The 14,662-nt window shown below is 41.9% G+C and overlaps 1 protein-coding gene across 3 annotated transcripts in view; it reads left to right on the top strand.

Moving 5' to 3' along the window:
- Positions 1-14,662, top strand: part of RREB1 (ras responsive element binding protein 1) — a 172,409-nt gene that overhangs the window by 131,955 nt on the left and 25,792 nt on the right. For all 3 annotated transcript variants that reach the window (XM_069217317.1, XM_069217325.1, XM_069217310.1), the window contains exon 9: positions 602-741. In XM_069217317.1, the coding sequence (XP_069073418.1) occupies positions 602-741 (140 nt within the window). The remainder of the gene's footprint in view (positions 1-601; positions 742-14,662) is intronic.

Below are 14,662 nucleotides of genomic sequence, written 5' to 3'. Positions count from 1 at the left end.
AGATCTCGAGAGGCTGACAGGAATAAAGACTAGTTATTTTCACTAAGATAATTTCTTGTTCAGTTGATGTTTGTGTATTTGGTTAAGCTTGCTAAAAACTCCTTGACCCCTCTCCACCCTCTAACCAGATTTTCTTTTATTTTTTAATGCTGTTTGGTAATTAACTGGTATGGTTACCCAGAATCACATGACAATATGTTAACTGTATTACACAACAGCTTCATCTCTTCCAGTCTTTTAACTAAATGTACCTTGAAAATAACTTAATGTTTCTATAATGAATTCCAAGATGCAAAGCAAATAATGTTGACTTGCAGGAAATATTTGTTGTCTCTCGGAAGAATACTTTTGAGGGCACCTACTAATAAGTACACTGTGTGAGAAATTGCAAGCTTTACTTCATCATAGGTTGCAACTGTGTAGTCTAATAACATTGTGGTGGCATAAAATGTAGTTAGCATCTGTTCACCTCTAACTGATAATGCATTTGAGAAAGTAACTCGTGGAGCAATGTCTCCTAAATAAGTGATATGGCTTCAAGTAACTCCACACTGTGTTACATAAGTAGGCTAACACATGTGGTGTCTTCCTTTTCTGTAAGGTGGTAGAAGAGATCCAACCCATCGAACTCCCCAAGAAGATAGAAGAAGAAGTCTTCCATTGTCCAGTTTGCTTTAAGGAGTTCACTTGCAAATTTGGTCTAGAGAGCCACATGGAAACTCATCCAGACGCATCACTAAGGTAAGGGAAGAGTGGATAGGGCTGCATGACTCAACTTGAATTAATGAAGCTCTAGCATGTATTGTTTCTAGGCTGGGGAATAATGGCCCTTCTTTTCTCTTTCCACTGAAAGATCGGTGTGGCTTCTCCCCATCGATCTAGTCCTTAGAGACCCCAGTGCATATCTTTTACTGAGAGTCCGTGCACCTAAACCTGTCTAGGTCCAGGAGCAGTTGCCAAGATTTCCCAGAGAACTTTCTAAATCTTCCCTGGGTTTCAATTAAAAAAACACAAGACCCAGGGAAGTGCATGTGTTTAGGACCCTGCATTTTTTTCAATATAGCTTTAGTACCATGTTCACCAGAAGGATGTTTATTTAAAAAAATAAAAAACTTATTTAGACTTGCTTGGATTAGACCTGTTGCAATATCTTTTTTATAACTACGGATATATTTAGATGTGTAATCTCAACAGGGCAATTAATGCAATGTCATTCTCTCCTTGGCATTCAGCATGAAGCTTCACAGTGAAATATAGCAAAGTGGGCATTCCTGGTTACGTAGCATCGGGTACCTCATACCGGAAAGAGGATGGCAGGCCCAAAGGCCTTCACAGAATATTTTCATGCTTTATTTAAATGTCAGAGGCTCAAAAAGTGGATTATTAGCAGGAAAGAAGTTGTTGTTGTGAGGTCTCTTTGACTTATAAGACATGGGCCAACCGCTTCCCCTCCCCTGTTACTAAGAACTATTCAGAGGACTGAATTTGTCAGGTATCTGCAATATACTGTTGTATGTTACAATATTGATAAAAAATATTGTAGCCTAAATATCAGTTACAAAAACATTGGCCCATTGAGAGTAGATTTGCTGTCATTAATTCCAGTGAAGCTATATTTTTGGGCACAATATTTAGGACACTGTATTTATGTCAGGCAATATCAGGACCACTATATTCTAGTCCATACCTACTTTGCTGCTGAAAGCTTTTAAGTGTTTTAAAAAAAGAAAATAATTTTATGTAATTGAAGCACTAATTTGTTAGTGGAAATCGGGATATTCTTAAAATGCTTCTCGTGATTGATTAATTGCGAGTCACAGATCAACTGCAGTGTGAATAACTGACATCTTCTTATCAGGAGCTGCTATGATTGTGCTCAACTCTTTTTACCTGGCCATTGTCTGTGTAACAGGGGACAGCGAGCACAGCAGTACGCTCTGGGACTTGCAGTGTCTGCCGTAGCTTAGCATGTGTTTTACGTCTTGCAGCAGGTAGACCGATCTACAGTCCTTAAGTACGTGGCACTTCATGTGCTTAAATGAAAAGGTACCAGAATTTCGTAACCAAGATATAGTTGGAGAGAAATGTTGTCCTAAATATAGGTCACAAAAACATGATACCCATTAAAGTGGACAGTGGAGTTCATTGAAAATATACTCCCAAACGGGCAGTATTTTTGTAAATGATGTTTAGGACACAATCTTTCTGTCAGACAATATTTTTGCTAATGATAATCAAACATACAAGGGTTAAATGTGTACATCAGGCCCGAAGTCACAGCTCACACACATTGCCAGCAGAACCATATTGTATCATTTACTTCTGGGCTTTACAAAATCTGAAGTGGAATATAATGATGGCGGGAAGGGCAGGTTCCAGGTAATTGCTTTTGGACAAGGTTGTGATAGTGGGATAGTTTGCTGGTGCGAGACTTTACAGGGAGTGCAGAATTATTAGGCAAATGAGTATTTTGACCACATCATCCTCTTTATGCATGTTGTCTGACTCCAAGCTGTATAGGCTCGAAAGCCTACTACCAATTAAGCATATTAGGTGATGTGCATCTCTGTAATGAGAAGGGGTGTGGTCTAATGACATCAACACCCTATATCAGGTGTGCATAATTATTAGGCAACTTCCTTTCCTTTGCCAAAATGGGTCAAAAGAAGGACTTGACAGGCTCAGAAAAGTCAAAAATAGTGAGATATCTTGCAGAGGGATGCAGCACTCTTAAAATTGCAAAGCTTCTGAAGCGTGATCATCGAACAATCAAGTGTTTCATTCAAAATAGTCAACAGGGTCGCAAGAAGCGTGTGGAAAAACCAAGGCGCAAAATAACTGCCCATGAACTGAGAAAAGTCAAGCGTGCAGCTGCCACGATGCCACTTGCCACCAGTTTGGCCATATTTCAGAGCTGCAACATCACTGGAGTGCCCAAAAGCACAAGGTGTGCAATACTCAGAGACATGGCCAAGGTAAGAAAGGCTGAAAGACGACCACCACTGAACAAGACACACAAGCTGAAACGTCAAGACTGGGCCAAGAAATATCTCAAGACTGATTTTTCTAAGGTTTTATGGACTGATGAAATGAGAGTGAGTCTTGATGGGCCAGATGGATGGGCCCGTGGCTGGACTGGTAAAGGGCAGAGAGCTCCAGTCCGACTCAGACGCCAGCAAGGTGGAGGTGGAGTACTGGTTTGGGCTGGTATCATCAAAGATGAGCTTGTGGGGCCTTTTCGGGTTGAGGATGGAGTCAAGCTCAACTCCCAGTCCTACTGCCAGTTCCTGGAAGACACCTTCTTCAAGCAGTGGTACAGGAAGAAGTCTGCATCCTTCAAGAAAAACATGATTTTCATGCAGGACAATGCTCCATCACACGCGTCCAAGTACTCCACAGCGTGGCTGGCAAGAAAGGGTATAAAAGAAGGAAATCTAATGACATGGCCTCCTTGTTCACCTGATCTGAACCCATTGAGAACCTGTGGTCCATCATCAAATGTGAGATTTACAAGGAGGGAAAACAGTACACCTCTCTGAACAGTGTCTGGGAGGCTGTGGTTGCTGCTGCACGCAATGTTGATGGTGAACAGATCAAAACACTGACAGAATCCATGGATGGCAGGCTTTTGAGTGTCCTTGCAAAGAAAGGTGGCTATATTGGTCACTGATTTGTTTTTGTTTTGTTTTTGAATGTCAGAAATGTATATTTGTGAATGTTGAGATGTTATATTGGTTTCACTGGTAATAATAAATAATTGAAATGGGTATATATTTTTTTTTGTTAAGTTGCCTAATAATTATGCACAGTAATAGTCACCTGCACACACAGATATCCCCCTAACATAGCTAAAACTAAAAACAAACTAAAAACTACTTCCAAAAATATTCAGCTTTGATATTAATGAGTTTTTTGGGTTCATTGAGAACATGGTTGTTGTTCAATAATAAAATTAATCCTCAAAAATACAACTTGCCTAATAATTCTGCACTCCCTGTACAAGACCATTTAAATGTGACAGAAAAACATGTAATTTACATTTAGGCCTCATCTCTTGGTATTAAGGGGCGACTAACTAATAATCTGTCATTGACCTCGACCCTGATTATTAACATTTAACCACCCAAAATACTGATAGTTATGTTGGCAAATGTTAGAATAAAAATGATGTTTGCCTTTAGAGTTCCGTGTATGACGACCATATACCACTTTGAATGTGGAGCGGGACAACGACATTAAGCAGATATGATGGCTCATTGGGCACCTTTGAGAGTGATTTTTGCTTTTAAATTTGTGAAGTAAGCATGGTGGTTTTAACCCATCTTCAGCTGGCGTTCGGTCTCTACATATTAGCACACTCTTCATTACAATTGTCACCCCACAAATTTGGTATACATGGAAACTTCAGTTGGCTTTTGTCTCAATGGAAAAGCAAATCAGTACTGGGACTAGAAAGGCTACTACCTTTACCTCCTTTGTAAGGGAGTAACTCCATCCCTAGATCTTCAAAGTGAAGAAGGTGGAAGAATGTACTGGGTTACTTGTTATTGCCACCAGGAATGTATGGAGTGTGCAGACTAACTTTACTCAGTACCACACAAAAATGTCAAAGAAAATGCGAATTTAAATTATAACATCTATTAGAACATTGGAATGTTAAGAGCGCCATCGAAGACGGTGAATTTGGTCAGGACAAATACTAGCTGATGTAGGACTTCCACTCCAAAATTACAATGTTTTTGTTTGTGTTTCTTCTGCTTTAATTTAGAACACACTGCCTTCAGTAGATGGAATGTCCTAATAGCCTTTTAGCCCTTGTGTCTCAGGTTATACTGGTGGTTAAAGGCACTCTCCCTCTTTTTAGGTCCAATGGGCTATAAAACTGTAATATCATTTTTAGTAAAACAACTTGCATTTTTTCCAAAATGCTTTTTTTTTTTTGCGTCAGAGAATGCAACCCCATTTTTTTCAAATGCATACAATTTATACCCAGTGTCCACTTGGCATCGTTGCAGAAAGTAAAGCTTGAAGTGTCTCTTGTTAAATCATTCACTTAGGACGGAGCTGGACTCTGATCTTGTGTTTTGAAGCTGTGTAAGATAGCCATGTGTGGGTAGGGAATCTGCCACAGGTCGGTTTAGTGAGGCAGGGGAGTCTTTGTGATTAGCTCCCACCCCCTCCCCGGTTTTTGACAGGGGTGGGGGATTTGCAGTGCCTTTTAAATTACCACTTTGTTTCGGGTTTCTGATGTGAGCTGCCGAGCTGTTTGGAGTGTGGCAACGTGCCAGTGTTAAAAGCTGTAGCCTGATTTTCAGAGATGATGCTTTGCTCTAGAGGTATTAATGAGGTTATAAACTGGTTATCATTTAATTAGAGGCAGACTGACTCGAATTAATAATGAGCTTTATATTTTTGACATGACTTCCTGCAGTTAAGTCTCCTTCCTTTACTCCTCCATCCATTGGTGTCACATATATGGTTGATTAAAAAAAAAAAATGTAGGGTTAGAAAAACAAGCCATGAATATGTCACACAAGCACACGTCCCTCAGGTGGATAAAACTGCAGTTTAGCTTGGATCGATGCTTCATTTGGATGCTGGCGATTTAAGTACTCCTACAGTGTTTTCATATTCCGATTTTGTGTCAATCCTAAGCATTGATGAGACGGATTGAGACTGTACTTTTCTACCTTTTATCACTTCATGCAGCAGAGTCTGAGAATCAGGCTACCGCTGTTCATCGAGTTGTGCACTCTTGCCTTTTACAACTGACCGGACAGGACCTTTTACTTATGCTATGACCTGTTAATTTATGACTATACAATATGGGATTTTCATCAGCACTCTTTGCACCTGTCTGTCTGTTTTTCTCTCTTGCACTTTGTTCGCATTTAGATTGCTGTTGGTATGGTCAGAGCCTTAGTTGCCTTATTGTAGAGAATGTATTTGCTGGTGCCAACTTTCTAGCATTTGGGCCACTGTCACTGTTGGGGAGATCTGAAGGGAGGTAAACGGGCACTTCACGTACACTCTACAGATAACATTTTCTTAGGTTTAGGTGGAGACTGAATTATTAGTTTGCCCAGCTGTTGCCAGCCTGTTGTACTAAAGCCTGGCATTAACTTAAGCTGCTTCGCCCCCCTCTTTCCAACTCGCTGATGCTTGTAATCTGTGCATACTGAGGAGAGCATGTAAGAGTAGCAATAAAATGTATAATTAGGGAAATATTAACTGATGGAGCACATCAACTACATTATGTCAGTTTGATGAACAATGGGAGGTCACAAAACAGCTCTCTGTTAAACACTACTGTGGAAGTGTGAGTGTCTGAGCGATCTACGTACTGCATGTTCCAGTCCAGGCATGATGAGCCCAGTGGCGGCACCGATGATGTTTGTGGGGGGAGGAGAGGGGTCCATGTTCCAGGCAGCCCCCTCAGCACAGTACCCTGGACTGAGAGCTGCTGAGTGAGTCCAGGGGACACTATCCATATACAGTTCAGGCGCTCCCCTCAAGTTTCGTTACACCACTGGCTCAGCCTCTCACGTTTCCAGATAATATATGTATGGATTTAGATTCTGTACATTATTCATATATTAAAGTTCTATGTAAAACACTTGATGAAAGTAATTGGAAATAACAGCTTATTATAACAGCTGATGAGCTGAGAGCAGATATTGCTAGGGCAGCAATCAGTTTAAATCTGAATATGTATGCAGTTGCAACATTGAAGATGTTTTTTCAGCTTGTTGTATAAAATGCTTTACCTGAAATCTCTCTCCTGTTCTAATTTAGCAAATGGTTCATTTTAATACATGGACTAATGTTGATGTAAACGATGATTATAAAGTTGAGCAGAGGTGTGGAACTCCTATAGCCCGACACCCAGAACTATTATTTGGGGTCAAGGACAACAAGATTTATTGTTTATTTTGTCCTTGGGACAAGTAGGCCCAATCCCCTTCAGCATAAAGCCAGTTTACTATAACACAATATGGAGCAGGGAAGGTAGTATGTGTCTCCACATGTTGATGCTGTTCGAACTTGTATTTTTGGTTCATTAATGCAAAGCGAGTGCACTAAGGAAATGTTTTAAGCTCAGACTGCAGTACTGACAGGCATTCCAGTATAAAAAAAGATGTACCTTTCCAAAGTTTAAATATTTCAGGCGACATATAATGCTCCCAGAATGCTGTCTGATTGCATGCAAATATTTGCAGATGCTGAAAGCAAGAATAATGATTCTTTGCTTTCAAAAAAAAATGTTCCTAAAAAAGGCAACTAGGAAAAAAACTTTTTGATAAATTGCTGTGAAATTTTAGGCACCATTTCTTTGAAGCATCATTTAATAAAATGTGTTTATACATGCTAGATTTTGAAAAAAAATATTCATACTGGAAAATCAGTGTAACCAGTTTCAACAAGATTATGAGGAATATTAAAATAAACAAGCAATGGCAAAGCCAATAGATCTAACATTGGTGGCCAGCCTTTTCGTTTTGTCAGTGCGTGTCTTGTTTTGACATGATTTTTGTAAAACGTTGTTGTGGGAGCTGCCAGTCTGTTGCCATTTTAACAAACATTAGCAAAAAGCTAAAATATTTTTTGGTCTCAAAAAGCACACATTGACACAGTAGTTCCTGGCACTGAACAAAACTGTGTGTGCTGATATGCACCTTATGAAAGTGAAGTATGCTGTCCAGTGAAGCCAGCAGATAGAGAGATAAAATGTTAATAATTATGAACAATCTTGGTTAACGCTAGACCAAATGAGATGACAATTCTTAATGGAAAATGTGCACCTGTGGTGTATGTCCTTGTGTTAGTGTAGTTTTGTGGCATTCATGAATTCACAAGAATTTACCTTAGTAGGCCAGGAAATCATACCCTTAGAAAATATTTGTGAACTCCATTTTAGCAGAAGCAAATGCTGCATGCGTAGATTTGCTCATGCGAAAATTTGTTGAGCAAGTTTACAAGTTCACTTTCTCTCCATCCATTTTTTTTCCAACCCTGAAAGGCGTTTAACTTCTGCCCTTGTCAAGGGGTAAATTTCCAGCCTTTTCCAGTATGGGAAAAGATTAGAGAATAGCTGGTGTAAATCCCTAAAACATACAAGTTATTAGGTTTGCAATATACTCTAAAGGGCACTCCAGCCCGGGAACTATTGCTTACTGCTGCCTCCAGTCCCAGTATGCAGACCTGCGGAAAGGTGGCAAAATAAGGGAATTGCTATTATTCAGCCATACTATAGTATGAGCCCTGACTTATTCAGAGAGGCTATTGTCGGAGCTCTTACATCATGAGATTGCTGCCATCATTTGTCGCTGCACTACAGAGCACCAAAGGGACAAGTGGATTTAGTTACAGGACAAGTAGATTTATGAAGCAACCTGTCCCATGGACAAGTAGATATTTTATGAAGTTCCACACCCATGGTTGAGGAATTTTGAAGGATCTGTAATTTTGTAGTGTTGTTTAAGGATTTTGTTGTCATGGTAACCTGTGTTTTTCAGCAAAGGTGAAAGAAAATACAAAATACGTTTTATGAAATTTATAAACCGACTACACAGAAAAGCCTGCATAAGACTGCTGGTATTTTTCAAACCTACCAGAGACTTCTTGAAATTGTCTACCTTTCTCTTAACTAAACAAGCCTTTTAATCTATACGAGAAGGGGATCTTACATATTTTCTTGAAACAGTGTTGCGTATTTAGACGTTTTAGTACATTGTTGTTGTTTTTTAAATAAGATGCCTATTTTTATTGAAGTGATTACGTAAAAGTAGGCATAACTGACATTCAAATGGAGAAAGGTCTGTGTTTAAAAAGAAAAGGGCTGTCTGCAAGATTTACGTAAGGCATTCTGACTGCATTGTAGGACTGAATTTTAATGCAAATGAAGAGCAGACAGTTAATATATATATATATATATTTTTTAAAGAAGGCTTCTGTAGAAGGCCAAACGTTGCTTGACCAAAAACAACCACAAAGAACAACCAGCAAATGCCAGAAAGGTCGACAAACCGGCTGAGGTTCTTGGCTGTGTCCTTGTCTGTGCGTGGCTGTGCAAGAGAGAAGCCTTATTTTATTATCACGGGACGGGCATTGCAAACAGGGCCTGTGGAAAGGTTGGCTCGTTTCCGCCAGAGACGTGCAACTCGAGTACTTTGCATGTGCCGGTCCAGCAGGGCCCTGCTGAATGTGCACATCATCTGTAGCTATTCTGTATCCAGAGGCCTAAAAATAGGAAGCCCAACGCCTGTAACTGCTTCAGCTAAAGAGGACGTGGGCCCTTCACAGAACAGAGCAGCTCCTGCAGACCAGAAGAGAGCTGCATGAATGCCTGCTTTTGTCCATCACTCCAGAACCGTGGTTTCTCGGTCTTTATTCTCACTAATAAAAAATGTACGTCACCTCCAAGATTAGAGGGATGGGCTTTTGAAGAGGGTTGAGGGGGGCTTGTGGCATGAGACTGGCGGTGGTAATTGGAGAAAGGTGTAGGTTGCAACAAGCGCAAGAAGAGGGAAGGTAATGTAATAGGGCTTATGCCAGGATACCCCAGGGGACCCATCGGAGGCAGCCACAGTAGTAGTGGGAGAGCTGTCACTGTTCCATCTTACTGCCTGCTGGCAACTGGGGAAGATTAGTGCAGCTGTTTGATGTCCATTCCCCAGGCTAGTGGGAGGTTCCTGCATGAGGAAAGTGGATGATGTTTGAAACAAGGTGCGGTTTCACAGCAGAAGCAAAACCTAAGTTCAGCATCCCAACTTCACTTTCCCAGCAGACTATGTAATGAAACCCTGTCAAGCTCTGCATTCTATCCTGGATAACCATTTAACAAAATCATATGAAAAGGTTTGCTATATGTATAAATTAAGCACTGATGAACTTGTTAAAAGGGTGCGGTATAAAAATACACAACTAGAACTTTTATCTGTTGGATAGGACAATTTACACCGACGATGTATGAAAACATAAATTTGAACCATCATGGGACTTTTCTCTCTCCAAATTGTCTTCCCTCAAGAAATAGTTTATTTTCTATTTTATAGGTAACCCATATTGATGGAGTCTTCCCTTTTTGAAAGACATTATTCGGGGAACTTGTTAGTACTGTGGATTGCTCGTTCTCTGGACTCTATATTCAGCCTTGGGTTGTTCGAAAAGGCTGCAGAGTTGATAACGTATGAGAACAATGAGATGGTGGAAACTTGTGTTTAAAAGTGCATAGTGCACCCCTCATCCGCGATTGAACTGTTCATTCTTTAAACAGTTGGAGTAACTGGTTTCCTGTCCCAAAAACATTGTTTTTCCATTACCATTTGTGTCTGTATTTTTTTTTGTGCCACATTAAGACATAATTTAAGGGAAAAGAGAAAACCGAATTGGGCACTCTATCTAACTAAGGTAGGGATGGCTCGATCACCACTGAAGGGTGGACGATGCACTTTTCAATGTGGCTTTTTCCCTATTTGAGATGGTTGATGTTACTTGTTTACTTTAGTGGGTGAGTTTGGCAAGTACCTGTTACTCGTAGGGTCGTGTATCTGAAAGACTTGACAGTTGTGCCTGTGCCTGTTTGATGAGGCAGGTGTGGGTACTCATACAGCAGCCTCAAAGCCAGTGTATTGCGAAATCTATAAAGCCAGCAACTGTCTCATACTTTTTGATGTCAGACCATCATCACTTGTGTCTTGGTTGCGCAGTATTGTGGGAGGGGTTTGTCAGTAGAGATGTTCCCGGTTATAAGACATTACTCTGATGTCAAGGAAAGATCATTTGCTGGAGGCAAGCTTTCCTTGTATTTTTTCCCCTTTTGTTATTATTCAGGCTTAAGTTGTTGATTGACGCTGCTGTTCCCCTTGTAGCGTTAGGCAAGTGAATGGCGATGCATTGTGTAATGAGCCCTGTGGAGTACTTCCTGCACGCAATACAGCACATCCGGGTTGGCATATTTAACAAGCATCTGGAGGAGGCCCATTGGGTTCCGGGATGTTTCAGGTTTTACCTCCGAGGCAGGTGCCACTAATGTGCTGTGCAAACCAAAGAGAGAGCGTTGGTCCCACTTCATTGGTTAAAAACAAGCTCATCTGTGTCTTGTTTGTTTTGTTTGGCACACAGTACAAATTAAATAGTCTTTGTGGGGAATATATGTATTGGGCCCACATACCAAGGCTGTCAAGGCACATCTCTGAGCATGGCGGCGGATCACACTGAAAGCGCTTGTATATTGTGGAAAAGAAGCCAGCCCTCTGTTCAAACAATCAAGGTGCTATTCGGTGTGCGTTTTTGTGTTTTCGTTTCCTTTTTAGGGGACTGTTCGTGTTTACCCAAGATGAGAACCTGCCTGACTGGTGCAGTGTCTGTGCTCCAGGGTCTTCACTGTGACCTGTTACAAGGAGCCCGGATGTCAGGCCGTTCTAAGAATTGCTAAGAGTTCTTGCGCACCTGGGTACGGGGAGGGAAATAATGAGGATGGTCTGCTCCAGGAATAATTTTGAAAAGGTAGGAGATAGTCGACAGTCCTGTTTACTCGGGGAAAATTCAAAGACCCTTTAAGCATCCGTGATTTATGGTAGGAAGTCACAATGCTGATGTGTTTGTTTTTTAGGGTATTGGTGTGAGGTGCAATCGGGGTGATTTGTATATTTTTTTAATATAAAACTGATATTTGTTGTTTAAAACAATAACTACCAGCTCTTTTTTGTTGACTATCATTATGCCCCCACCTTTCGTGTGTCCGCCCCCCACACGGAGCCCACGGGTTCGCTAAGTATTTTGCTTTGCTTCTTGTGTGGGTTCAGATGCAGGTATAAATGAGATGTGCACATTTTAACGAGAGAGAGGAATTAACAGTGCTAATTCCTTGAGATAGTAGGCCAATCTTTCTAAAGGCATAATTCGTTGACCGGGTCCATATGGCGTGATGCTGATTAAAGCCATGTAAAAATGGCATCCATGCTCCTCCCCCCAGGAGAAGCATTCTGTAGCTGTATGGCTGCTAAAAACGCCTAGAAATCCTTTAGCACGCAAAACATACCCCGAGTACTTCCACCGTACCAAACGAACACGCCCGTTGTCGTCGCTGTGCTGCCGCATTGGCCCGTGTTTAGGAAGAGGCTGCGGGGCATGTGCGTAGCTCGGGTGGGTACCATAGCTCTCTCCGGGAAGATGCTGCATTCATCCCTTTCAAACTCTAACGAAGACTGACAAGCCCAAGCGCGGCCTGAAAATCCGGTGAGACCTTAAGAGCTTGTGGCTCTGGCAGCATCCCTGCGCATCAGGCCTGGATTTACAATGACCTCTATTGTCCTTGCACGGGAGCTTAGCCTCAAGGTGCCAGGAGAACTAGCTGGGAGTCGCCAGCCAAGAGCCTGCCTGATAACGGCCGCTCCGAGTGTGTTCTGGGTGACGGCTTTTCACAAAGGTTTTCGCTTCAGCGTTTTTTTTCTCTGATTGAAGGCAGCCCTGACAACAGGTGTGGACTTTGTGTGCGGGAGGCGGGTTTTGTTACACCCCCTCCAGGTATGCTGGAGTTTGTTTTCTCCGGAGACCAGCAGCTCAGGCTGTGCCTTTGTGAGCGCGAGAGCCCGGGTTTGGTTGAGAGGGAAGGCCTCTCCATACCGGTTCTGTAGGCGCGATTTAGCCACAGGGACACTGTGAGTGAGAGTTCACACTATCACCGAACCTTTTTCAGCGGGATGAGCGAGGCAGGCGTCATTCTTGGGATGTCTGTAATGGGATGGTGCGCATATAAAATTCTGAATATAGGCTTTGTTACGTGTATCAGTGACTTAGCTAAGTGAAAGGACGCCTAGTTAGGTAATATATATGGTGCACGAAGCGGAGTGCTCCGGCTTAGGCCGAGTGTGTTCAGTTGTACTTTTAACATAGATACAGTGAAGGTTATTGGCGAATGTTCGTAATGTAGTTGCACTTGCTTGAATATTAACTTCTGAGAATTACAGTACTCGTTTGATAGCGTTCTTGCTGGTTCTTGCTGTTGGCACACTTGTGCCGCTGCTGAAAACCGTGCCCTGGACGTTCAGAAATCTGTAAAACCAGTGGAAATATGGCACGTCCTTCCTGCAGCATTTCGGTACACTGTCATGCCACCTGCGCATTTTACTTCCATTTTTTTCTATGTATCCCACCGTGGTTCTTAAAGTGAAAGCCTGCCTCATCTATCACGAGTGCTGTAAGTTACCCAGGGATGGCAAGTGTTGGGACTAGGGGTGTTTAAACATTTGGAATATTGCAGTAGATAAGAACCAATATCATCTGCTTTATTTCAACGTTTCCCCAGCATTTACGGAAGATTACTAGGTATTGGATGCTTGATAGAAGTGACCTTGTAGGCAGGGCGCGACATTGGCAGACGAGGCTAAAAGGGTCGCCTTCCCTAGCTTGCATCAAGGTAGTTTATGAGCGGGTTGTACAGATGTGGCTGCCTTCCAGCTCCCAAAGGTTACAACTAGTGCTTCATTTGTGCTTGTTGTTTCTGGTGCTGAGCACCGGCACTTATTTTTGAGGGCCGGCGCTTATGCTTGTGCCTCAAGCATTTGCTGCGAGCAAAAGACACATATGGGAAAGACGGAGGAAGCGAAAAACGAAAAAGCATCACAAAGGGAGAAAGCAGAAAGCTGAAAGAGTGATCTTAAGGGGCAGGGAGTGGCTTTAAATGGATTGACTAGGCCCGAGATGGCTTCAGGATTACGCTGCCTCAGTATTTCGTGTTCCCACATTTATTTGCAGCAGCCGCATGTTTAAGAGGGAGGGCTTTGGGCACCAGCTTGTTTTTATTTACAAATTAAGCACTGGTTACAACGTACCAGTAGAACATCTCAGAAGCTCCAGTGCTGTGGTGGGATGGGCACAGCGGCTTCATAGAGGATGCCTCTTATAGCTAAAAAAAAACAGAAGTTTAATTATAACCACTATGAGACTAATTTTACCGTTTAACAGAACAAGAAGGATTTTATTCCTCTGGGAATTTTACTCCTGCCAAATTAATGAGCACACATGCTGCCACCCAATTCACAATTATTCTCTACTGAGCAAATTAGGTTCTGTCTTCGCTCAGCATGTGAATGGCGCTGGTCTGCAGTTATAGAAGGAAACTGTAGCATACTTGCGCGGTTTTGGCTTGAAGCACAAGTAGAGCTTAAATGGGCTGTCCACTTTCTTATCACAGCTTCTGGTCTGCCTGCTAAGAAAGGCAGTGAAAGGCATGGAACTTACACAGAGTGGCCAAGTACTCCCATGCTGCCAGGACCACAGTTGTGGCTTTTTATCCAACAAGACTTTGCATGCTTGGCCTTTTAGTTTTTCTTTTACCCTTATTAAGTTTGTAAATCTCCCTGATTTGAGTTTTTCAGATGTTGGCTACTGAAGTGATGTCAAGTTGTTCTGTGTCGGATGTGATCATCTCATATGTTTTGGATTTCTGGGTTCTCTGTGCCTTCCTGGAACATCCTGAATTGTGCATCACAAGGACCAGAATGAATAGAAACACCGAGAAAAAGGATGCTCTTCCCACATTTGACAAGAGTGGAAAGTTCAGTGTGCATGCAGTAGGGCACCGTTGACAAAAATAAATCAGGAGACTGCTACTTATCCTTGCTTCTTCCCACTTTTATTTTGCTTCTCAGTTTTCGTG

Source organism: Pleurodeles waltl, chromosome 2_1, assembly GCF_031143425.1.
Source record: "Pleurodeles waltl isolate 20211129_DDA chromosome 2_1, aPleWal1.hap1.20221129, whole genome shotgun sequence".
Classification (NCBI taxonomy): Eukaryota; Metazoa; Chordata; class Amphibia; order Caudata; family Salamandridae; genus Pleurodeles; species Pleurodeles waltl.
Note: the sequence above shows the minus strand (reverse complement) of the source record. Positions and strands in the feature narration are given on the sequence as shown.